We start from the raw sequence: 27,818 nt of genomic DNA, 5'->3' as shown, positions 1-27,818 counted from the left end.
AATATTGCCTTTCTCCGCCCACACTACAAAATCACAATAAGCTTTATCACAGATATATATTTGGGATTGACACTGGAAATAATACTTGTGCTTCTTATCTAGAATTAATTGACTGCCATCTTTAATTAAACAATTTTTCTTTGAAGCCAGGTCTTCAACAGTACCTCCTTTAATACAAAAAGGACATTTGGCCTCAACACAGCCTTTATCACAGCAGTCGCAGCTTACAATTGCATCAGGAGATGCCCCTAGGTGGGGATACTTGGGGTTTATAACTAATCCGACATGGATGACTTTGAAAATAATGTGTTTTTCTTTCATTCTATCTTCATACGCTTGAATAGCATCCTTTTCATGTTTGCATCCCATTCAGTTGCTTTGTTTTAAAATTTATTTTTCTCAGGGTAACATATAGATTTCACCAAGCTTGGACTGGATAATGCTGAGCGAGTGCAACAAACATCTTTAAATTTGGATGCTGTCACCCTCCCAGCCCTGATATCAAACCAGTACTTTGATTTTGATTGCTCTCTTGTGTTTTTTTTTTCAATTTCCAAGGCTTCATCTTGTGATATTTTAATATCAATATTTTTGATTACATTTAAAAGTTCTTCGTAAGAAAGTTTGGCATTTTCATCAGAATGTAACTGTTTTAAAGAGTTTGGTTATAAGAGCTTAGGTGTGAAATGATTAGAGAAATGAGGAATTCCTGATAAAAAAACTGGCTTGAATTTTCTTGGAAGAGCATCAAATAAATTATACATTTCCTGTTTTTCAGTTGCAGTTGGCGGAGGAATAATTCGTTTCTTTATTGTTTTATCATTTCTTTTGCCTGCCCCTGAACACTTCCTCTTTCCAGTTGTGAAGTCGATGTTTACTATTTCAGAGTATATCACTTCTTTAGCACCTGGTGCTGGCCACTGAGAAAGTAGCTCAGTACATGTGCGTGGCTCTTCACTTTGTCTTATTCCATGCTCAATGAAAAACAAAAGTGCACCTACATGAGAACAGACTTCTCCCAACCCAGCAACACACGTGCAATGTGCGGCCAATATTTCTCCTTGAAAACTTGAAATAAGCCAAGGCTGTGTAGCCTTCTCGTTAAAGCTTTGGGAATGCATCACCTAGTAAAATTAGAAATGTAATGGTTATTATATTTTATCTAGTGCGAAATTAAACCGCTGAGGAAAACTTACTTTTCCTATGAATAGAAAGTTATTGCTCTTACAAAGCCGCAAACATAAAAATTATACGCTTTTAAGCTTTTGTAAGCTTTTAACTCATCGAGAGTATAAGCACTTTTACTTAAAATCAAATAGGTAAACAAATCCAAATACGTTATTGGAGGCCAAAGTCTTATGTCAGAAATGCTTTCACTCGCCTTAACTATATATGGATCTTCTCCATCTAAAAGAACCATTTTATCAGCATAGCGTTTTCCTGCAGCTGGATCAGTGACACAAAGTGACTTATAATAGTCGCTCATTGTTTTAAAATTTTAGATTAAAGCTTAAAAACTAAAATAAATGACTAGACTGAAGCGCTACTGAAGCCTTCCATCTCGCTTCCAACTTGTGTGTTTGCCCTCCAACGATTTGAAAACTCGTCTGCAAATTTGGTTGCCATGGAAACGTAGGAGGGGCTTACGTTCAGTGTCAGAGCTCTATAAGACGTCGTGCGGTTGGACCCAAGTGCCAGACTTTCTCCCCCTATTTACTTTTGGTATCTTGGATAACTATAATTTTTCCAACGATTATTAGTAAACGTTCCAATTAGTGCATTTCATTATTTTTTTTAAGTTTCATGTGGCAATCTTTGGAGAAAGTAGGGTTTTAAAATTTTAAAAATTAATAACTAAATTCCTAGCGAAAATTTGGCTAGAAATAATTGTAGCAAATTAGTGTTACCACTTGATAAAACTAATTTGCACACATAACTATATTATATACAATATTAACTTAATCTAATTTGACCAGTAATCGCTAGAGTACATTAAACAGATTTAATTATCAGATAAATACCGAGGGGCTGATAACTCCGCGCAATAGGTGTAAAACTTTGTAGCTTTGATTGTACTAAAGTTATTACGTAACTGATTACAGAATTAGCATTGCCAAAGGCTGTATTCAGTTTCATATGCCAGTAACCGGTGTACAGAATTTTGGGAAGTTGTTTTCCCCTTGATACAAACTGATACCAGTTTAAAACCGTATTGCTCCTGTATTATGAAAAGGCCACAGTTATTAGAGATGGAAATTAATCTATCCGATTTTGTTTTAAAAAATTCGCTTTTATAGGAGAGCGTGGTGCAAAGGAAGCTAAAATTCAAAATAGCGAAATGATAACGTCATCAGAGAGCCATAATTATAAGTATTATAATTAGACTTTTAATTTATTTAGAGGACTTTAACCTAAATTATGTATCCCGTGAAAAAACTAATGTTTAAAATTAATTAATTTAGGTAATTGACCAATAGTTCCTTTTATAAAATAACCTTGGCCATATTGTTGAAATGTTGCCTCCCCGCTTCAGCTGTGGATCCGTTTTCTCTCCCACTAAAGAGTTTATGATCTCATTCTTAGGCATTGGCTGAACTATTCCAGGGCAACATTCCAACAAGTTGGGCATGTTGTCAGAATTTATAGCCCGGTGTACCGGTAAAATCAAGAAACCACACCACCGGAGGCCTATCATCAGAATGCCCTACGCCAGCGTCCACAAGCCCGGACAGGTGACAAAACCAGCATGGGTAGTAGAACCCTACTACTGATGGTCGCACCCTCGACGCAAGCCGCTCAACCCAGCAGAAGGTGCAACAATGGGACGACCAGCCCGCCACTTCGCACACAGCAGTGGGATAGAGAACGGATGCTCTAGCAACTCCGGCCGACACCCCACCTATAGAGGCAGGGAGCCAAGCCCTTTGGAGAGAGCGCCTAAAGGGGAACGGCAGGCACACAGCAGCCCGCATAACCCGGCACAGCTGGCACCGGAGATCCCGGTGTGACCCAAAAGGCCGGGAGATGGGTCCGCCGTGCCCTCATACGGAGGGCCGCAGCCCCACAGCAGGCAACTCAATCCGCCGAGGCGGCCAGTTTGCCCGGCCCCTCTCCATTAGCCTGGGCCGAAGCCCAGTATCCAGCCCACACCTGACCGAAGTCGGAGGTTGGAGATAGGACCCTTTGGACGGAGCTAACATCTCCCAGTGCGCCACCGCCCTTACGGGTTACAAGAGCCGGACCCCGACTCCCCGGTAAAGCCACCAGTTATTGCACACTCCGACCCCTTGAGGGCCAACAAGTTGGGCAAGCGTAAAGACATTTTATAAAATCAACTATTTACAAACGTTCCAATAAACGCGAGGGGTACCTATACACTCTTTTACGAAGTCGGCCATTTCATTACAGGCCTAATTTAAAATAGTACAGGCAAGGGCGCCTGCAAGTGCTCATCAGCTCGAGACGTCGCGTGCACTTGACCGCGTGAAGCGGCCTTGCATGCGCTATTTTAAATCAGACCTGTAATAAAATGGCAGCTCTCACAAATAAGGATATAAAAGAGTGTATAAGTACCGCTTTTTGATCTCGACGCTAGTGACATCCATTGAAATAAGAGTTACTTCACGTCGATCTGACACTTGCTTTAAAACGTACGTTCGAACAAAAAGTAATATTTATCGATAAAGATAAATTTATAAGATTTAAGATTATAAAATAAATAAAATTATTTTATCTCCGCTCTGTTTTTTAAGAAAAGCCTTTCATTAAAAAGATAATATACGTTTAAAAATATTGAAACTTTTTTCTTTCAGATAACTTTATTTAGGCCTACTTTTAATTTCCATCTGTAAATTAGTTAAAACAAATTTATTAAACATTCCTTTCATTGCTGGCTTTTCCAATTTATAGCCAAATATGGCGTTCTTAGCCTAGCTTTTCGAAAATATTCTCCAAGTTTTATAACCCTACTTTCTCCAAAGAATGGATACTTAAAAAAATAATTAAATGGACTAATTGTAACGTTTACTAATAATCATTGGAAAAATTAATAATTATTAATTATCCAAGTGCGTCTCTCGGAATAAATCGCGTGTTAACATGCTACAAAATGACTTTTTCCAAACTTCAAACTATAGTTGTAACTATTGTTTGAAATAACTTATAACTGATTTTTTTTCGACGATCTTTTGCTAAGATCTATCGAATGACACCAACCATGGACTTTATATATTATCTATGTACCAACGAAAACCCTGTGATCCTTCGCGGAAAGTAATTTCACCGCTAGGGGTCACAGCTAAACACTTTTGGTACTGCGTCACTCTCCATTATTTCCTTATCATAAAAATTTACATATTATTTGTAACAGACCATTTTTTTGCCAAAATTTGGGCTCTTTGAAACACTTTGCAGTGTGGGTTGGTATCCGTAGCAAATAATAGACAAGGGGAGCAATGTAGAGCATTCTTAGATAAAGAGTATTATAGCTATTCTCTTTTAACCTTTTCGCCGTTGACTTGATTTCTTTAAAAACATCTTTCGATATAAATCTGATTTTGTCACCAAATATGCGCTGTGTGCCAAACTGTATATGATCGTCATTTTGGCAGTAACACTACAGTTACGCGTGGTGCATTGTTTTAAGTCATCTGGGAGTTCAGGTAGCTGAGGTAGGTCTGTTTGCAATTGTACGTTGTTGAACATGATGGATCGTCCAACTCCAAGCTCGTATCCTAAATTCAAGACAAACCCGAATAGAAAATAAATATTAAATCCTCGTTCTTTTCGTAATTAAAGGCACACAGCGGCGTTTGAATTTTCAGTTGGTATCATGTTTCATAGTTTTGCCATGGCAACCGAAAACGTGTTTGACATAAAAATTGGTTTTCTTACATTGGAAAACAAAATATGTGAATAAAATTTAAAAAAAAGCAGGAGATATCGTGTCACTGGACCAATTTTAGGCACTAAGTGCCCAAGAATTGCGACATTGACATTTGGGATGGAAAAGAAAATGAAATATCAATCGAAAGGTGATACCGTGCCCTCGCAGTCATTGTAGCAATTAGGGGCACTAGGGAGTACAAAAATTAAGCATTGGCTGTACATCGTACCGTTGGGATAGAAAGTAAAATTATACGTCGATCGAAAGGTTATATCGTACTCTCGCATTAGCGGTCCCTCGCATCGTTAGGTGTGGGAAGGGAAATTAACAAATTATTCATCAATAAATGGGGTATATTGAGCCCTTGCTGGCGCTATATCCAAATCGAAGGTCCAAATATTGCGCATTTGCCCAATTAATTATTTTAGAGATGTTCCCAACACATTGGAGGATTCGTGTACTCAAATGTCCCCGACATCTTGTTTATTCCTTTATCCAAAAAGTTACAATTTAATAAAACAAAATGCCGATAGATGTCAATAAAAACGATTTATCTTCGGCTGTCAGGTAGCCCGCGAAATTAAAAAAACTGGGGTTAAAGAGGATTGGTATAAGGAAAAATGCCTTCAGTGAATGGATAAAAAACTAGGTTAATTTATTTCAGAATATATTAAATTTAACAGTAAAACATTTCAGGGCCACGTTTTATTGAAACACCTCCCATTTGTAATCGTAATCATGGACGCCATTCAGGGGCGAATTAACCCTTTTTGCTGCTCTAAGTTTTTTAAACATTTTGATACCCCCTGGGCCCCTATGAAATAATTAACAGTAAAATTATATTATAGTTTGGGAAATGACTAACCCTGTATTGATTTTTTGTCAGTCACTCGCAAAATTTAATAATTAAATCTCCACTAATCGAACTTCAACCTCAAATTGAGAATGTTTGAGAATAGAAATTTCCTCGATTTTTTTTAATTTTTACTATGTAAATTTGGGAATTGTGTTTAATTGAAACTTTTTTGTTGCCCCCAATTCTCTTGTGGCTTTAAGCAATTGCTTAACTCGTTTAATGGTTAATCCACAGATATAGTAAACGTATATAAAGGTCTAGATAAAATATTTCAAAGGGAGTGAATACGGAGGTAACAGCTAGCAGAAACGCTTAATTTCTGCAGGCTATCCTTATAAGGCGCTATCTATCGGTAAGAAAGCTCGTGCTATCGTCGCGAGAGCCATTGTCTCCTGCTTAAAAATTAGTCACCAACAGATGGTGTCTAAAGACTACGGCCTGCGGAAGTACTAAAATGCTAAGAGAGCTCGCGCTCTTGGTCACGTGTCTTCCTCGGTGTCTGCTAAGTGTCAATTCCGTATTTTATGTTAGGCTTAGACGCCCCGAAATTTATCTAGACCTTTATATACTTTTCTTATATCTATGGGTTAATCCAGCCTTGACGCCATTAGAGACACAAAGCGTTGCACTTTGATTATCTCAAAAGTGAAACGAACAATAAAAGGATTATCTAATCTCAGTAACGTGATAGCTTTCACGTACCATTTAAACTCTACGCGTCAGAGCGTGAACCGTGTAAGTCGTTCAAGAGGTTTTTTAAACGCTTGACGTTCACGTTCAGACGCGTGCGGCTCGAACTAACTAATGCTTTAAAATTTTTAACAGCTGAGCAAATATTGGATAGGTAATAAAGATAAAATTTCCGAAATAAGCAGTCTGTAGTAGATATTTTTGTCCGGCATGACTCTTTGTCTTGTGTGCCGCCGTAGTGCCCAGCGGAACGGCGGGGTACAAATACATAACCTTATGTAGTAGATATTTATGGCATGTTAAAATGTATAACAGATACAATTTGACGTAGAAATATACTTACAGGCCAGGTCACAGACGGTCATCGAAGGAGTTTGACCACAAACTCAGGTAAGGAAGGGAAAAAACCATTGTATTTAGAAGAAAAAAACTCCTTCAGAGATTCTCAGATTCGCTAAGAACTGTTATAGACGCGCCTTCCCAATCAACCGCCATTACCTTACAGTCTACGGGGAGGGTGATGAAAAAACCGGTTTTGGGGGGATGACATTTCTGCGGTAGAGGGCTGGGTCGTTGGTTGTCAGTACGATAATGGCGGCGCCCAGTAAACGTTTCTAAAAAGAGTGTATAGGCCCGGACTGGCTCCAATGGGGGCCCTCGGCTAGAGACTGAATAGGGGCCCCCTTACCGGGTGATGGGGGGGGGGTATAGAATAAAATTTAAATGGTTATTTATAGGACAACAAATCACGTTTAAAGTGTAATATATTCTACGTGCACATTAATTTGAAACATCAAACGCATCTAAAGGACCTTTAGGAAAAATTTATTATAAGCAATTTGGGGCCCCCTTGAGCCGGGGGCCCTCGGCGATCGCCGACTAGCCAGTCCGGGCCTGAGTGCATATATTATTTAACTGATTCCCATTTGACCGAAAACAATTTTGCAGTCATATATTTAGAATCTTTCTCTATTTCCAATCCAATGGCAGGCTTCGCTTAAAATGGGCTTTACGTACGATATCTCTAGATACGATTGCTCTATATAGATGCCAATTCTCCTCTAGGTTACGATTCGCGACGGCACACCGGGATTAGCTATAACCGGGGACCATGGTCTTCCCGGGGGGGGGGGGGGGGGGGTGAAGGCACGGCTAAAATACTTTTCCACCGGGGGTACATAAATAAAAATTCCGGTGACATTTCCCTTTACATTTGTGGGGCGGCGGAGTGGTTAGCACTTTCGCCTCGCAGCAAAAGGAGCCGGGTTCGATCCTCGCTTGTGGCACTGGGTGAAAACTCGGAACCACTCCTTCTTCGTTGATTTTGCAAGTTCTCTCCCCACTGGTTCTTCGGTTTCCCCTTCCATAGAAACTTGTCGAGGTTAACGGTAATAGTTAGTGTAGGAAGCTGTTGGCTCGCGTGGCATGAAGGGCTGGCCACCACCCTCCTACGCCACCTGGATTAATGGCTTTAAAAGTCGTTTGATGACTTAGGCCTAAGGTGGTGCCTAGCTGATTATTATATCGAATTGAAAATATATATTACGACACTAAACAAGTTCGCCAAGCGAGAAAATAGTATTTCGTTGCCGTAGTGCTTGCGGCCCGGCAAAGGCATGATATTTGAAATCGATTGACGTAGCATGTGTCTTTGAACCTCTAACGTATCACGATAAACCATGAGAACACCGGTGGCGGTGGCGGCGGACACAGTACGTGAACAGGGCTGTCAGAAAATCTATGGAGTGCAAATCTAGCCCAATTTCCAGCCCAACAAAAAAACGCGAATTTTAGACTAGCCCAAAATTTCGCCCAAGCAAATTTAGTAAATAGCCCAATTTTTCGCCCAAAAACGGTAAATATTTCTGAAACAGCCCAAAAATACAACTTTTCACAATGTTTAGACAGTTTATACCAAGGACGTCTTTTAAAAAACAATTTATGAGTAAAATTCACACTTCGCATTCACACCAGAGACCCTATAACAAGCTTCGAGCTTAGGAAATATAGCACCATCCTGCCTTAATATCTGACAACTCAATATGTAAAGATATAGCTTATATACGCAGGAACGTCCTTTTCGGTTAAAAATATGGCCATAGATATCGGTCCCAAAAATAAGGTACTTGTCATTTGGAAGACTGAATGTATGGTTGACTAAATTACTAAATAAATTAAGATATAAAATTAGATTAAAAGTAATATTTTCACCTTTAAGGCTTTAACTGGTAAGTTTTTTCAGTTCCGAGAACTGTTTTTGTTATAATTATTCTTATGAGCGATTATGTTATATCCCAGTGTATAAATAAATATATTTTTACGTGTACTCAAATGTCTGTGACATTTTGTTGTTACTGTTAGAGGTCGCGACCCGTTTTACATTTAACAAGTTGGCAAGCCAAAATATACCTCTCCTCGGAAGAGTTTTTAATTTTCAGTGAAGCGTAACTGTATCCGTGGTTCTGCGGTAGAACGCTCACCTGTCGTTCAAGAGGGCTCGGGTTCGAATCCCGGCCGGTTAAAAAATTATACTACACCCAATGACAAAAAGAGGACGCTTTTGGAAAAACCTTTTCCCTGATTCTAAGAAACTGCGTACGCAGTGATTACCCTTTGCCCCGAAAATGCGAACGCGTTCGCAGGCCTGACAGACAGACCCACAGACAGACAGACACGGTGGTTGTATAACACCTCCTAAGGTACAAAGTCCCCTCGGAGAGGTAAAAATATATATTATTAAATTTATAGTCTGTGGATATATTCGAGCAGAGTATATGTAAAATGTGTAGGGATGAACTTGTTGACCTCGCATATCGCTAAAGCCCGTTATAAAAACTAAATACACAGATTCCCTGAAAATCCGATATGGGCCTAGAAAAACAAAAAAGTACCCACCGGTAGATCTTGGTTTATTTTATTGTTCGGCTTAACTCACACATATAGTTTTTGTACGGGTTTGATAATCTATGAACTTTACCCTACAATACCGCAAGCGTTAAGCGAATAGTTTTAGTCCAAGACAAACTAATTAAGAGTAAAAGACAACCACGTAATTAATTTTGAATCCGTCTTACTTAAAAACCGTGTAAAAACCCAATAGAATTATACTTTTTAAATGAAAAAAAATTGTTATCTATAAAACCAGGAATGTAAGAATTCCTGATAAAACTAAAAAAACGAGGTTATAAATAAATGATACGACTGTAGTCTGTAAACGGGTTATTCCCCCAATGCCGGTCCAATAACGCGACCAAAATTAGTCGGGTTTAATTTTATAATTTTTACCTCTCCGAGGGGACAAAGTCCCCTAGGAGGGGTTATACAACGACCGTGTCTGTCTGTGGGTCTGTGGGTGGGTCTGTGTGTGGGTCTGTGGGTGGGTCTGTCTGTCTGTCAGGACTGCGAACGCGTTCGCATTTTCGGTGCAAAGTGTAATCACTGCGTACGCAGTTTCTCAAAGGGTTGGCAAAACCACCGTGTGACGGTGAGCGTTAACGAATGCATTTGCGGTTTGGTTTGGATGGTGTTTTTTCGCTCACCGTCGTGACGGTTTGGTGTATTACGTTTTTGTAATGTTTATGCGTAGGTTGTGAGTGTTGAATTTGTTGTGTTTGTGTTCTGATGGTTGTGCATGTTGAGTCTGTTGTGTTATATGGGCGTTTTCTCTCCAACTTCTTCTTAATGACTTTGGGACGGACCGAGTGCTGAGTGTAATGCTACCTCTCAACGTCCAATGGCAGGGTTTCCACCAGTTGTACACGGTATTCGTCTTAGTATCAATTTGCGATCGCATCGGGCGGGATTTGAACCCGAGACCTCCTGATTGACAGGCGGACGTTCTACCACAGAACCACCGACACTTGTTACGCCTCATTGAAAATTAGACCTTCAGCTTTATCGGAAGCGTATTTAATAGAGTACGAAATTTTGGTTTAATTGAAATAGAATTGAAATTGAAATTATTGCATCGAAGAAATTCTAATTTAGCGATTTCTCATTGGATTAAAAACAAATGCGTCACCCAGGTTTCGAACCCGGGCCGTTCAGTTAGGCAGTCGAGCGCTCTACCACAGAACCAACGATAACTTCAAGCTACACTGCAAATAAGACACTCATTGTAAGCATTATAGTTAACAAAGTCCTGAATTTTTTTACGAATGAAATTGTGAAGGCCTAATGTGGTTTTTTTACGAAAAAATTATAAAGACTTAATCTTGTTTAATATAATAAGTTGCTTTATTTCAATTTGATACTTTTGTTTAGTGTTTTTTTAATGAATGGAGTTAAAGATTGTTTCTTCTATTATTTGACGTTTTATTTTTGCGGTTGTATATTTGTTTTATCTTTTATTCTTTTAAAATTATTTACTTCTTCCGCAAAATGGTTCATTTTTTGGAGGAACCTTTTTACTTTTTTTTTGTGTATTAATGTTTTGAGAACCTTTACGTTTGGGAAAGGATAATTTTTGACGGAACCTTCAAAGTGTATACGTCGCATTTTCAAAAAATTTAATGGTCAAATCTTGTTTTAGCGCAGTCAGCAGATAAGATAAAGGGTAGAACCCGTTAGTTTTTTGTAATTTATTTAGTTTTTTTCAGTCGTATATTCTTATCTATTAGGTTTAGCGTATTGGTTTTCAAGCTTAATAATTCATTTATTAACAACATATCGAGTTGGTCTGGTTTTCAACTCGGTCGTAATTTATTTTAAACGTTTTCTCGGCTGATTAAGATGTTTAATGCAGTTCATCAATTGGGTTCGTTTGTGTTTATTTATAAAGAACCCTAACTATTCCCTCTACGGTCATTTATTGATATACGTTTAGTCAAGTGGCTTTCTGTGCTTGGTGAATGGTAAGTTTTTCGCTTCTTGTTAATAAGTTTTTTGGTGGTGTGGATATTTGGATATCTACGATTCCTAATGCAGTCATTGATATCCTGGGTGTGCGAGTCATTATATGATATTGGAAATTGGACGGTTTTGGTCTTTTTCATGCGGTATGTGTCCCAACGTCAACAGGATGGTTCCGACAGTCTACGAGTCGTCCACTACCAGATATCTACGGTATCTTGATCAGGCGAACGTTGAAATAAAATGAGCGTTAACTATGCGGCAAGTATTTCGTAAGCGACAAAAATACAAATACCCTCTGTAGATATTTCTTTCATTAAAATTGGCTTCGTATTATATTTAACTGCTAAACTTGTACCGTAAATAGGGTTAAAGTCAATTGTGCGTTGTTTTAGTACGTCTAACTCACTGTTGTAACTACTTAATTTATAATATTCTGAATAAATTAATCTCGGTTGTTTCGTCTCAATTATTTTAATTCAAATTAAAATTTTATACCGGGCGGGATTGAACCGGGATTACGTTATTAGTAAATAACTCTGAATTGGGGAGATATAACTTTGAGGGTCATCTCGAGAAATTAATACCGCTAGTTGTATTTTGATTGTGTTGAGCTTTTGGGCGGTATTGTTGGCTTTAATTATCATTTTTTCGTGTGAAGTGGTTTAAAGAAGGTTTTCTGTGTTGTTATATCGTAAGCGATAAAAATACAAATACCCTCTGTAGATATTTCTTTTATTAAAGTTTGCTTCGTATTACATTTAACTGATAAAAATTTTCTGTAAATAGGGTTAAATTCAATTGTGCGTTGTTCTAGTTCGTCTAACTCACTGTTGTAACTACTTAATTTATAATATTCTGAATAAATTAATCTCGGTTGTTTCGTCTCAATTATTTTAATTTAAATTAAAATTTTATACCGGGCGGGATTGAACCGGGATTACGTTATTAGTAAATAACTCTGAATTGGGGAGATATAACTTTGAGGGTCATCTCGAGAAATTAATACCACTAGGGACAATGCTTCCGAGGAGAGGTATATTTTGGCTTGCCAACTTGTTAAAAATAATTTTTTGTGTACTTTTAAATCTTCGTTGTCTTTAACTCTTAATTAGTAAATTATAATTAATTTAGAAATAATCATTTATTTCAACTATTATTTTTATTTTCAAATAGATGAAAAGTGTAAGTCACTTGTAACAATTTTGCACGCCTTGCTTCGCGTCAAGTGTTACAAGGATTTTTCGTACGCGGGGAATCTTGTTTCTTCTCTCTCTGCAATTTGTGACGTCAAAAGCTCGAGACACGCCTCCTCTTTCCCGCCCCAAAGGTTTTTCCCCAAAACCCGGAGCATTTTTACGAACCTTGGTTTTAGTCTAGTTTATCAGGCATCACTCGTGAGAGCGGTGTTATGTTACCTTTTGTCTCAAAATTAACGGTCTGTAAACTCTAGTCGGTTACGAACTTACGACATCGTGCAAAGGTTGTTGTTTTTATAGCCTAAAATTTACTAACCTTGGTTTAGACTACCTCATCCACTTCATCGTCTGGAAGTTGTAATTTTATAATTATTGTGCATTTTTAATTTGCTAATTATACGGCGTTTTAGCAATAGCAGAGGTTTTTAGAAATATTTTCATTTTTATTCAAGTTTTAAAGGACCTATCGAGGGGGGCTTGTTTTTCACAATTGCCGTAAGTTCTAAATAATTTCAAAATTTCGATTTTATAAATTACTCTCTCCTTGTAAGACGTAAGACATAACATAGTGTACATATATATATATATATTTTGAAGCTTTGTAATACAGTAGAACACACGAAATCTATTTTTTTTTGTTAGGATAATATTTTAACCGAAAGAGTTTTTTTTTTCTTCTGAAAACCACGTTCTTACGCAAACTCGAGGGGTAAAACACTCTGCGAACTCGGTGTACACTGCCGTACCTTTGACAATGCTTAATGGAACTCGCGAACTCTTGAAAATATGTACCTTTAACAGTGCTAAATGCACGAACTCGGTGTACAGATTATCTGAGACTGTCTTACCCCTCGCGCAAACTACCCAAACCCAATTTAACCCTGACTTAATTGTTCAAAAGTAACTTTGATTTTTCTAACTCGTTACGTGTTATCACTAACTAGGATATAACCATAAATATATTGATTTCAACGAACTGTATTAGATAGATTGCCCTCCGCCGCTAAGATGGGAGGGTGCGTCGTTATTATGACGTTGGTCACGCGCCGCCACTCAAAAGTAGTTTTGATGGGAAACTTGGCTATTTTTAACATAACCGAGGCTTTGCACCAAAATTTATTTCGTAAAATATAATCTTTTGGATTAAACGAAAACAGGTAAAAATTTCAACCAAAAAAAACATTTATTTATGATTATCAATTATTTTTATATTTTTCTAAGAATAATAATTTTCTTGGTTGGTTAAATATTGAAATCCGGAAACAAACGCCTGTCTCCGGATTGGCTCAAGTGATGACGTAAAACGCGAAGGGCACCGTCCATCTTAGCACCAGATGGTAGAAAGGGTAATTATTCAACTAAATACAATTTCTCTAGAAGATGAGTTGTTTGGAGAAACGATAAATTTTGTCTAAACATAGTCATTATCTCGAATATAAATACTACAATCTTGATTATCACTTTTTTTACATAATTTTGGAAAATTACCCTTTTACCAAAAGTAAATACAATCGGAACCTCCAAGGCTCCGTGTGGTTGAATTGATATTATTGGTTATTCTACTCTGATCGCTAAGGTATTACAGGGTTGCCACAAATGGCCTAAGTATTCCTTGTTTTCCCTAACCATGTTAAGGGATTTTCCCTGACTTTTTAAGGCCAAATTTTTTTCCTGACTTTTTACGAATTCTTAAAATTCCCTAACCTTTCCTTGACAATTTACAAGTTCTTAAAATTCCCTAACCTTTCCTTGACGTTTTACAAATTCTTAAAATTCCCTAACCTTTCCTTGACGTTTTACAAATTCTTAAAATTCCCTAACCTTTCCTTGACGTTTTACAAATTCGTAAAATTCCCTAACCTTTCCTTGACGTTTTACAAATTCTTAAAATTCCCTCGCCTTTCCTCAATAAATGATAGTAAAAGTCAACCGTTACCTATCGACTGTAGAAGTAGAATCTCTGCCCAAAACCTTTTAGAAGAAAATTATTACAATTATTATATTATAATTATTAGAGACAGATCAAAAGCTATGGAAGTGTCATCTTTTCCCCAAATTGAAGAAGAGCTGATGAACTACTTCGTGGATGTGATAAAAAAGGAATACGAGGGATGTGTGTATAAAAAAGAGTTCGGAAAACTTCTTCGCAACGCACCCGATCATTTAAGTAGTTACGTTATTTTGCAATATTCGCCCAGACCCATTCGGACGTTTCTCGAAACACACTCGGAGATCTTCATCGAACAGGACCAGGGAGAATACGCTACCATCAGCGTTCGGTCACGGAAATTTATCAGACACTACATCCGTAGTTTGAAGGTTAGTACAGAGCTAACGAAAACAGAAGGTGGTTTCTTTACGCTTGTTCCGGGAATTCGGAGTAGGGTAAGAAGAGTAAGGCTATGACGTCATTTTACTCCGATTCCGTGGTGGCGAATGGTATAAGTCGGAGTAAAAAATGGCTGTCGGTAGCAGATAAATTCTGCCTACCAGACGACAAAATCCGATTGATTCCTTTACAGCTCCTTTCCAAAAGGAGTAAAAAGAGTAACCCTAATACTCCGGAACAAGCAAATAGTTTATGAGATGGCGCAATTCTCATCCCCGGAACGGGCGAATAAAACGTTTTAGGGTAAAAAGAGTACACTTAAGTCCGAGAACAGGCGAAAAGAAACCACCAAATGAGCCATACACGCTTTTAAAGGGAATATAACCTGCTAAGCAATCTTTACGGAAGACCCCTTCAATTTTTCAAATGTCCCTGTACAGTGGCGCCAAACATTTTTAAAGCCAAAGGCAAGAGCGGCCAGAGCTGCAAGCGTTGGTGTTCCACACCAAATACCTGAGGTTATATTCCCTTTAATTGATTATTTCTGTTATTTACGCTACATTTTAAGTGAAATTTTCCGGCCAACTGTGGTAGCTAGGCGAAAATGAGATAGCACTGACCGGTAGCTTGGCAAGAAGATAAACGTAATTTTTGGTCTTTTTCCCCTTTGTCAGAGTAGGCTAATGCAAGTTGGGACCCTCCTCTATGCACTATGAACCCCTCCACAATACAAGATATTCATGCATAGTCAAAGGGGGGGGGGGGATTTCATACCTTTATTAGTGTATTCTTAGACCAGGAAAGGGTGATAATTTGGTTCTTTTGCGCAGCCAATGGCTTTGGCAATCACTTGCACTACCATTCAATTTCATTCTCAAATGACGAACCACATAAGCCCTGGATTTCAGTTCTTTCGATACAATTAAGTCGATCTAGCCTCTAGGGCGTTATAAATCATTACGAGAAGTCAGTGGCGTAGACATGGGCAGGGTTTCCGTGTCCAAGCCCCGTCCCTTGAGTGTAACTTTGGCTGTTCTAAAATTTCACTCCTTCTTGACCCCTCTCAGGTATTTTATATAATTTGAACCCCACTGGCAGAAGTATCTAATTTCAAATCGAAATTCCAACATTTTCGCAAAACATTGTTGGTCAGCACTATTCTAAACTGAGTTGCATCATGTGAATGGATAAAATATCTTCACAAAGTGTTGAGCACACTCGCTTTGAAGATCGATTGAGTTTTATGACCGAGGCTTAGGTCCAAATATTTAAATCAAAGTCTTGGTACACATCTTTTTAATTACATAAAACTAAATGCTAGTATTAGTTTTAAATACCTGAATTAATATAATTTAAATATTTTGTTTTAGAAGGTGTTTGTTTAAAGCAAGTGGTGGCTCCATCATTGCCACCTGTACCATGAAAAGGTCCCTGCTATTAGAGATAACCACGAATCTACCCGATTCTTCAAAAACGCGACTTTACTGGAGAGCGTGGTGCCATCTATTTAGTGCAAAGGAATCTAAAATTTAAAATATCCAAATGATAACGTCGTCAGAGAGCCATTGAAAAGTATTATAGTTAGACAACTTATGCTCTATTTACTGGATTTCAACTTGAATGATAGAGCCGACTGTTGCTTAAAAGTCGGCAACAGTCTCTATCACTGTTGAAAAAAAGAGCTGACACTTGCTTTAATCGATGGTTTATTTGAGTCAAAATATAAACATTGAGTCCTAATTCTTGTTGTACGGTTTTTCGCATTTTCCGTTTCAACGTCACGTTGCTCATCAGCTGCTCGACAAAGTTATCGGCTGTAGTAGCGAAGAATGGAGCGAGCATTAATTTAAATGTCGTTATAGCTAAATTCTTTGTATGCGTGGGAATTTTGCACGCACGAGGTAGCTTCAAGTGGGAGCCATTTGACGAAATTGGGAATGATCTTAGAAAAGCGGTTGGTAAGATTCCACGTCGGAAACCAAGGTTCATACACACCTGGAAAACCTGGAAATATCCGGGAAATCGATTGTTCACAGAAAAGTCAGGAAAATCCCCATTTGTTTTGTAAAAATCGGGGAAATTTATGAGAGTTAAGAAAGTTTGCAGTAATGAATACAAATTTTAATCAAATAAGTTTTTCTAGTAGTTTATTTGTCCAAGATCGCACAGCATGTAATCAAAAGTAACATAATAGCAATAAGTACCATCAGAAGTAAATGAACCGAAGTTATCAGACCGCTATATTGGCGATGTTGGAGACGTTTTCCTTATGGAACCATAGTTAAAAGCATCCTTTAAAATTTCACGCGCTAAGATCGAGCCTAAGTTTTCACTATCGCCACCTACTGTATCTCGGAGAAAACAGCTAAACACCGTACTGATGCTATCCATTGATAGGCTTAAGTTACATTTCAATGGATAAAATAACACGTGATATTGAAATGATGCGTGTCTTTACATAATTTCAAAACGCGCGCTCACAATTTTTTACGCAATTTTTAGAGCGGAATATATAAGGAGTTTACGAAAGGTGGTTTCTTTTCGCCTGTTCTCGGACTAAAAGTGTACTTTTTGTACTCCTTCTGGAAAGGCGTAAAGGAGAAAATCGAATTTTGTCGTCTGATAGCCACAATTTATCTGCTTAAACGCACTCTCGCAAGCTCAAAATTTGTGTTAGCGTCGAGTTCGGGACTACTTATTTTCTTTAAATTTTTTTCTATGAGATAGTAGCGGCAATGAGAGTTAGCGGAGGTTTCTCTAACTATGCTGTACAGCCAAAGGTAGCGGAAGAGGATTTTCAGCCCCCTGGAGTGACTGATTTCTAACTATTTGGGGCATATAGTTCATTCCTTCCCACATATACTTTTACTCTAAGGTTCGACTTTTACAATAAATATTTAATTGAGATTAGAATAGCTCGTAGCACGCGTCGCATTAGACTCCATCGCCATCTCTTTTTCATAAAAGAACTAAAAGCTACCTATGTGATAAAATTCAGCTGGCGAGGGTGCGTTTAAATGGCCACAGGCAGCCATTTTGGAAAAACGTTTTTACTCAGACTCAAAACTATTATCCACCACAGTAAAATGACGTCATAACCTTACTCTTACGAAATCCAGGAACGAGCGAAAAGAAGCCTTTTAAAAGGAAAATAGTACCCACAATTATCTAGTGTAATTTATCGTGGAAGTAGATGGGGTCGTACATCAGCTTCGTTTTAACTAGATTTATCAGTTTTCAAGTCAATTCCAATAACTTCGGTTCATTTACTTCTGATACTATATAATATAGTAATGAGCCAATTTAACTTAAATGACAATCATGAAAAGAGTTACACTGTAAATCATATTCACGGTTATCTTGAACCTGGATAAATCGGGAAATTTCCGTGGGAAAACATGGATATATCAGGGAAATCAGATTGCCAATAGCTGTATCAAAAGTCAAAATTTTAGCCAGAGATTCCAACAGTTGACCGGTTTCACCCTTTTGGGGCTCATCAGTACTGTGTAGGAACTCTGGCTTTACTCGGAGATCTGCCGATATCAGTTAAACTAATAAACATTCAGAGTGCCCTATATATGGGCAGTCCATTGCAATTTATAATGAAATTCTTCAGCAATGATTGCATGGCAGTCGCTATTCAGCAGAATCTTTTACGCTCGGGCTTCCGTTGAATTCCAACGTTCAGATAATTATATCAAAAGTCAAAATTTTAGCCAGAGATTCCAATGTTTATTAGTTTAACTGATTTCGGCAGATCTCCGAGTAAAGCCAGAGTTCCTACACAGTACTGATGAGCCCCAAAAGGGCGAAACCGGTCTACTGTTGGAATCTCTGGCAAAAATTTTGACTTTTGATATAATTATCTTAACGTTGGAATTCAACGGAAGCCCGAGCGTAAAAGATGTCTGCTGAATAGCGACTGCCATGCAATCATTGCTGAAGAATTTCATAATAAATTGCAATGAACTGCTCACATATAGGGCACTCTGAATGTTTATTGCCAATAGCTGTATGAACCCTGCGTCAGAATATCATCGTTTTTTCTCCGTGGTGTCTTACTGAACGCAGCCCCGATCATTTTTAAACCCACAGCTATTCTGAATAACCAGAAAATCGCGCCCAAGGGAGGTTCTACTCAGAATCGGCCTACTCTATAGACACATTTTGCAAAACATTTGAGACAAATCAAGGGTATTAATTGCAAAATAATTCAATATAAATTGCTGGATTTTCGTATGCCAACTTGCCAAGCTGACATTTAGTTTTATGCATTAAAACTAATTATAATAAAATAATAAAATCCACCGTTGCATAGTAAAATTTTAAATATTTTATTAAAAATATTGACCAGTACTGATGATGATTCCAAACATCATCAAAACTAGTAATGGTCAATATTTTTAATCAAACAATTAAAATTTTACTAGCTTCTGTTAAACCTGGTGGCGGGAATGGTAAATTCATTGATGCATCAGAAACATTCCAGTTCCAGGGTGACCAAACTATATTTCCTAATTTTTAATGCCTTCCTATAAATTCCTTAATTTTTAATTATTTAACTATATTTTCCTATAATTTCACGGTCCTTTGAAAAGAAAGAATTTTTTTTACGTGTCATATAACAATTGTTAGTGAAAACACTGCCACTTTCGAACAAAATCTTGAAATGTACGGGCTTTATATATCCGCTAAGTGATCCAATAATGCAAGAAAGCAGTGTAAAAAAATTATCAATATTCTAGGTAAACCGATATGCAATAATTACCTTATTTTTTCCTATTTAGTGTCCTTTATTTTACTATAATTGTCCTAATTTGTTTCCCATAATTGGCCTCTAAAATTTCTATTTTCCTATAAAATTTTCAAAGCCTTTCCCTGGTCACCCTGAAGACTCTTTAAATATAGTTTGTGTACCGCCAAACGGACAGTTTTCTACTTCAAAACAGTATGAGATGATTTTATTGACTGCCTTTGGGTGACTTACCCACCTTCTAAAATCGTAATTTTCAGTTGGTGCCATGTAGTGCCAAATGTATACTCCCTTTATGTAAGAGATTCAAAATACTTAATTGAGTTTATTCAACATTTAGGGAATCCATTGTGACGAATCTGGCTCGAAAAAAGGTAAGAGTTTTATAATTTTATATATCACTAATGTATTAATTTCTTCCACGAATATTCAACGTTGGACGAATAATCTACCGGACCCGAATCATAAGCGTAAACCAGATTCTTTAAACCAGCTTTCCTACCGAGATAATTGCGAATTTTTCCACCCAAATGTGTAAAAACTTAAGATTTTAGGAGTGAAAATATCGCTAAATCGTTAGTTATAAAAAAAAGGCTGATAATTAAAATAATTTCAAATACAATATTTAGTGTTAAACCTAGATGAAATCACTACATTTTCCAAAACAATTTGGAATGCTTATGCTTTTACGTTATACCAATCTTATATTAAAGCAATTGTCGGCTCTATCCTTGCCACCTGTATTATGAAAAGGCCCCTGTTATTAGAGATGGCCATGAATTATCCAATTCTTCGAAAAATGCGACTTTACTGGAGAGCGTGGTGCAAAGGAAGCTAAAATTAAAAAGCGTAAAATCATAACGTTGTCAACTTGTCAGAGAGACATTGTAGAGTATTATCGTTAGACAACTTATGCTCTATTAAGTGGGCTTTCCTTTAACCTAAATTACATATCCCATGTAAAATATTGTTTATAATTACTGTAATTTATGATATTGACCAATTTACAAACTATTCAGTCAACGCGAGGGGGTACCTATAAGGACCTGCCTTTTGGGTCAAAATGTAGCGTAACTATCTTGTTTTGATTACGACGATAACGACATCTGTTGATAAAAGAGCTACTTCACGTCGATCTGCCACATGCTTTAATTATATTATCACACGGAACAAAACTATTAGGGCTAAGTGTTGTAAGATTCTACTGCGTTTAATATTTCGGTGGAAATATTGTCAATATCGTACACCGTGGCGCTACAAGCGACCAGCGCCGTAAAAGAAATAAGGCCGCAAACTAGTATTTTATTCGTCCAAGATCGTACTGCATTTAATCGAAAGTAACATAATAACAATAAGTTTGACACTTCCTATTGTTTTAATAATAATTTACTGAACGAACCTTTTTTCGACACTGACTCTTTCACCCGAAATAAGTAGTATATTATCTTCTTTGGTAGTAGTTTATTTTCACACTCTTCGCTTGTTCTGTGATAATAATAATAATAATAATAATAATAATAATAATAATCAGCTCGGCTAATACCCAAGGCACCGCCTTAAGCCTAAGTTATCAAGCGACTTTTAAAACCATTAATTCAGGTGGCCGGGTTACAATGCGTAGGAGGGTGGTGGCAAGCCCTTCATGCTCCCTACACTAACTATTTCGGAGTAGGGTAAGAAGAGCAAGCCTATGACGTCATTTTACTTCGATTATGTCGTGGCGAATAGCTTGAGTCAGAGTAAAACCGTTTGTACAAAATGGCCGCCAGTGTCTATTTATCAGATAAATTCGAGACAGCGGAGCACGGTGTTTCAAAGAGCCAGATTTTTGGCCAAAATTAAAAAATGGTCCGCTACAAATTATGTTTACATTTTTATAATAAGGAAATAATGGAGAGTGACGCAGCACCAAATGTTTTTAGCTGTGACCCCTAGTGGCGAAATTACTTTGCCTGGAGGAACACCGGGTCTCCGTTGGTGTCATTCGATAGATCGTATTGAAATTGGAACGTGGTAAAAATTCACATTCATTAGTTATTTCAAACAGTAGTTACAACTAGTTGAAGGGTTGGAAAAGGCCATTTTGGAGCATGTTAACACGCGATTTATTCCGAGAGACGCGCGTGGATAACTCTATTTTTTCAAACTTTTATTAGTAATCGTAAACATTAGTCCATTTCATAATTTTTATAAGATGGATGTCGTTAAATTGGGTAGGTGTTTCCCCGCAGATTGGACAGCACTGTTGAGACGAAGCACCAGATATGATGCTTAGCACTTTGCCGTCGATTACAGTAAGATTAAGTTTAAAATCGATTGACACTGCTAAACCAGATATATTTGAAGTGAACTTCTGCAAATGTTCAATTTGCCGCTCTACCCAATCCTTTTACGCTAATATAGATTCTTTTGACTCTTTCATCAATTGAATTCTTAATGGCCGAGAGAAGCGTACTGACTGCGGGGTAAGTTAGTCCAGATGATATGGCCATTTTCTGATTTAAGGCTCATAGTAATTATAGATCTTACAAATAGGGCTGAGTCACTGGAATCGATAGAGCAGCCGAAACTTTGTTTATACTGCGATTGACCAGTGCTCCCATCAAAACCCCAAGAAACAGAAAGAGTCAATCGTACATTTTCTTGATTAACGGTATTGGCATATCTGAGAAGTTTTACAATGCGGTCTACAGTGTTGTCTAAAAGACTTCGAAAAGAAACCAATGCTACGGTTTCCGATACATTCACAACAGCCGGTCTGCAGAGTAGCTTAGCCTGAAGAACTTTACGGTACGATGGGAAGAGGGAAGATCCACGAGATAGAGCAGTTTGCCTTAACGGGTTGTAAGCGCTAACAGGTATTTAGAGTGGGACACTAACATTTGCAGCTCTGGCCGCTCTTGCCTTTGGCTTTCAAAATGTTTGACGCCACTGTACAGGGAAATTTGAAAAATTGAAGGGGTCTTCCATAAAGATTGCTTTGCAGGTTATATTCCCTTTAAAGAACATACCATCCTTTAATTAAAGGGCTCCACCAGCGTTTTAAAAATCTGGGTGAAAATCCATCAGCTTCACTGTACCACGTGATAGCAGGACAGGCTAATCATATTCTAGTATTTTTCGGGAGCTTCCTCAGCAAACCATTAAAATTCAATCAGCGGTGGGGCCTTTTAAAATGACTCAAATGAATAATAGCTTACAAACTTTCAAACAAAAAAAATATTTCAAAGATAAATTTATAACGATAAATTATTTTACCTCATCCCTCTTTACTAAGAAGTCATTCGTTAAGAAGATAAAATACGTTTATAAATATTTAAACCCCCTTTTCCCCAAAAACATTTCTATTTTTTACTTTCGAACGTCTTCATTTACTTTCTATTTATATACGTAAATTAGTTTTACCCAATTAATAAACATGCCTTTAATTGCAGGCTACTAAAATTTATAGCCAATTATGGCGATTGCAGCCTAGTTTTTCGATAATATTTTCCAAATTTTAAAACCCAACATTCTCCAAAGGTTGCGAAGGGAAACTTATAAAAATTATGAAATGGACTAATGTTTACGATTACTAATAAACGTTTGAAAAATTAGAGTTATCCACGCGCGTCTTTCGGAATAAATCGCGTGTTAACATGCTCCAAAATGGCCTTTTCCAACCCTTCAACTAGTTGTAACTATTGTTTGAAATAACTAATGAATGTGAATTTTTACCACGTTCCAATTTCAACACGATCTATCGAATGACACCAACGGAGACCCGGTGTTCCTCCAGGGAAAGTAATTTCGCCGCTAGGGGTCACAGCTAAAAACATTTGGTGCTGCTTCACTCTCCATTATTTCCTTATTACTAAAATGTAAATATATTTTGTAGCGGACCATTTCTTAATTTTGGCCAAAATTCGGGAGGTTTGGATCCGTTTACTCTCTTTACACCCGCTTTTGAGGAGGTGTAAAAAGTGTAGCCCCAATACCCTGACCTTGACGAATAGTTCACGGCGTAGAGTAATTATATCCACCAAAACAAGCGAATAGTACCCACCTAATACCGAGATTAATACTGGATTTAAAAGTCGCTTGATGACTTAGGCCTATGGTGGTGCCTTGGATATAAGCCTAGCTGATAATTATTATTAAATTATTATAAACCTTGATTGCGCAATAGCTCTGACAATCAGTTCGGTGATAATTTTTGTTAATTGGCATATTTATTGTTATTATATTACTTATGATTGAGAGGATGGAAGTGTGGCTGAGGTTATGTGTAATGTAAAACCTTAAGGGTTGAGGAAAATAGGGATGTCGCACTGGGCGAAATGTTCGTCTCATTTCTGGGACATTTAAAAGATGGAATAGTTTACAACCCAGTTTAAACTGCGCCCATAGAGGCCAGTGGGGAAATCCTAATTGGCAGAATCTGCTCAAACTGCGCAGTGACACTGCTGAACGGAGGAACTTGACTTAGTTCAAAGAAAGTCGTCTGTAGCAAATTAATTAGTACTAGCTTCAATGTTCTTTTTAAAATTTCTATGCAATTCTCTCAAATGTAGGACAAAATATCCAAAACTAAAAAATCTATTGATAAAAAATCCAAAACCAAAATATCTCACGGATAAAAAATTCATGTAAATAAAAGCCAAATTGTCTTTATTTAAAAAATTAAATTTATTGTCGAAATCTAATGCTATACGAAATCGCATTTAAAAAGTCAGGTAAACAACGAACATTATTTGAATATTCTTCACAAAGACATTTAAGTCTAAGTTGAAGGTCACAGAAAATCTTTCAATGTATCCTCGGTTGGCATACGTGACTTAGTTACATTGTCAAGCATTTCCACCCCTCTGCAAATTATTCTACCGGATTTGTTCGCGATATTAACGACTTGTCCTTGATTTGTGATATGCATTTGGCAACCTTTACTTCTTCGGGATCTGCCGGATGATTGTGAGCTATTGAAATCTTGGGGTCATCTATTTCTAGTGTAGTTTTAAGAATGGCTTTGCACTTAATTGAACTAGATTTTGAGCACCGCCAGCGAATACGTGATTTACCACGTACTTGAACAACATACATATAGCCGTTGTAACAAAGTTTTTCCTTCCCCTTATTTAAAGTAATAACCTGCATGACATGGAATTTGTGAATGAACTAATAATCATTTTAATTATTTTTATTTTTATCAGTTTTAATTATTGACATTTACATTTTCTTATCATATTTTTATTTGGATTAAATGTCCGTGGATTTAATTTATTTTAGATTTTTTGGTTATGATTTTTTATCCTTAGATTTTTTGGTTTTGGATTTTATTTCCGTTTACCAATTCTCTCTTAACTTCGTGGTTTTTTATTTTATTGTTACGCAAGACACAGCGTCCAATAAGTGTTGGCGCTGTTATTATATTCAATGTTACTGTGCAATTTGAGGAGGTTCGGCCACGTAGCTTTCCTAACTCCATTTTTTTGTCCTTTACAATGGTTTGAAAACTGGTTTCTTACGTTTAGTACCACAAACAGAACCTAGTCACGTGTCTGCTCCCTTGCCGTTGATTCCATTTCCAGTTTGCAGTCCGTTCATCGTTCCGCAACTCAATCCAGAACCTCCAAATAACCGATTGACCACAACATCGAAAGAAGCAGAAATAAACTATAGTCTTTCGCGTGATTCATCAACAAACTCGTTGCGCGAAAAACGATCAGCGTCTAATGCCAATTACAGCAAATGCTTAAAATCGCAGAAAGAGTCGTTACCAGGCGGCAACGGAACGTCGAAGGTGTTAACGAGAACAGCTTTACCCGGTTTTCGAGATTCCCAGGAAACCGCAAATTTTGGAAATAATTTAGCAAAGAACGTCAAAGACGTTGAGAAACCCGATGGGCGCAAAATGTCAATCGATTATCATTTGAACTTAACTAACGTGCAACGCGAAAAGTCGAGAGAAACAACAATTGCTAGTCTAGAAAATTCAGACTACGAAAATGGTCGAATTATTGGTGCACTTACGATATACCCCACCGGTCTTCAAACGGACATTTTACAAACTATTTTATCAACGGCGAAACCGGATGCTAGTGAAGTACTTAAAATCGAATCTGCTTCTATTCTCGAACCGTTATTTTGTGAAGCCGAAATAAGTTTCGACGAAGAACTTCCGTTTCTTGAGCGAGCCATTTGTCACTATGACAACGCTTCAGATGATCGAATATATTTTGGCTTTTACGACGAATTAGGCCTTTGCCACACGGTTTCGCAGACAGAATCATCCGGAGACATTTTATCCATGTTCTTCAACCCAACTGAGCTGTGACAAGCTGTGATATAAATAACATCAGAAGCACTAGAAAACTATGTTTGTATTTACTTGGAATGGCTGAGGATCCACTGAACCACTACCACCATGCTCCAGAAACGGGCGGGGCTTAAATCACGTCGTTTGTAAGACGTTGCACGTTTTTGCAACTTCATTACCTGGCGGCCATCGCTAAGAAAAAAAGGACAATAACTCGGAAAATAGACTTATCAGAAAATTAAAACTGTTCTAGTTTCGTGAAAAATCGCGTATTTAGATGGTTTAAAAAGAGCAAGGAGGTAAATGATCTTCTATTCTAGACAAGGCTTAATGTCGTCTAGGAGCCGAGTCTATCTTTGCATGTCGCTTGCGCAATCTCCATTGTAAACCACGCCCGTTTCTATGATAATCATCAGAGCCACCATAGACTGCCTAAGACATTCCAAGTATATACATAGATAGATTCCTGGAAGCATAAGTATAAGACTAACTATTCTCCCGACGTTATTTTCTTAATGATAGTCGGTCCATATAAATAATTTTGTAGCCAAGGACTGGCTCAGCGCGCTCTTACTAGTCTTAGAGGGGCAGCTCACTTCGATGATTACGTTTGCACCCTTGATCGATTAAATCATGATTAAGATGATTAAATCGAGTTAGTGATTAAGCCGATTAAATAGCGATTAAGCCCGTTAAATAACGATTAAGATTATTAAATCACGATAAGGATGATTAGATTTTGATTAAAAAGATTAAAAGACAATCATTTGAACAAAGATAAATCACACAGCGACAGACTATCATTAACCGAAATAATTCAGTGTCATAGTTATGTTTATTAAGTTACATTAGCTAGTGACTGTTTTTTCATAGTGCATGTCCATTTCATCCTACATGAAGACAGAAGACACGTATTTGTGAGAGCTCGTGACCTCTGTATAGTTTTTAAGAGTCGTATCGGTGTGTCCAGCACCATTCGACCAATTCTGATTCATTGGAAACTAGACAAATTACGTGGGTTTTAAATGAAATTCAATTTCATTGAATGAGTGAAAATATAAAAATACCAGAAGTTATTATTTAAATGTTGATCTTTTGGAGTCTTTATCGTTTTTTACCGAATTTTGTTAAATAAAAATTTATCTGTTCGAAGTTTTATCATTAACTAATGGTTCCTGTTTTTCTGATCACCCAATAAAAGTTTTCATAATTCTTTCACCTTTGAGTCAATTTTATGTACCAACAAGTACGCATTTGATCACCCAAAACGTTTTCTTAATACTTTCACCTTTGAGTCAATCTTATGTACCAGCAAGAACGCATTTATGTTATACTTCGTGAGATTAGAATGACCTAGAAGGATGAAAGTAGTTGCTCTGGCTGTCATGGGCTGGCTCCAAAAATCGTGTGTCCAAAGGTTTGAGTCGCCTTGGAAAGATCGGGGAACCCGCATTGGGGGGATACAATTTTATATTCCAGGATTTGTAGTCTTCATCTTCCGAGACGAACCGCGGACAACATGGCCTAATTTCCCCCCGGAATTAGATGGGGGAAGGAGAAACGTCACCGGCGTGTGCTTCAATCGCGTCGGAAGACGTCAGTTTTAGGAAACCAATCAGATTTCGGGAGAAGGGGCTTGCTGCTCGAGCATGCGGGGGATTCGGAGCAACGCTAAGAAGCGTCTCAACAAAGTAATTTCCATAATTAGAAATAAATACATTCTTGATCCAAGTAACAGCAATGTTTTCGGAAAGCAATTTTTAATTTAAAGGGAATATAACCTCTGGTATTTCTGTCGCCCTCCGAGGGTTCCAATATTGTCCGCTGCCTCCCATGGCTTTTCACAATTGCGGCGCTGATAATCGCTGATTGTGAAGGGACTCCGCAGGGTTGGTATAGAACCAGCCATACCGGTTATAGCCACCTGGTTAAATCCAGTTATATCCACTTGAAAAAA

General features: G+C 37.6%; 1 protein-coding gene across 1 annotated transcript; it reads left to right on the top strand.

Annotated features, from left to right (window-relative positions):
- The first annotated feature begins 12,947 nt into the window (after positions 1-12,947).
- LOC149959085 (uncharacterized) lies at positions 12,948-26,991 on the top strand. Its single transcript, XM_090165141.1, has 5 exons — positions 12,948-12,976; positions 14,497-14,800; positions 19,907-19,940; positions 25,077-26,339; positions 26,735-26,991. Exons 2-4 carry the CDS (start codon positions 14,513-14,515, stop codon positions 25,877-25,879), a joined length of 1,125 nt encoding a protein of 374 aa, XP_090021267.1. The 5' UTR covers positions 12,948-12,976; positions 14,497-14,512; the 3' UTR covers positions 25,880-26,339; positions 26,735-26,991.
- The last annotated feature ends 827 nt before the right edge of the window (positions 26,992-27,818 follow it).

This window comes from Leiobunum rupestre, chromosome 2 (assembly GCF_980474605.1).
Source record: "Leiobunum rupestre chromosome 2, qqLeiRupe1.1.hap1, whole genome shotgun sequence".
Classification (NCBI taxonomy): Eukaryota; Metazoa; Arthropoda; class Arachnida; order Opiliones; family Sclerosomatidae; genus Leiobunum; species Leiobunum rupestre.
Note: the sequence above shows the minus strand (reverse complement) of the source record. Positions and strands in the feature narration are given on the sequence as shown.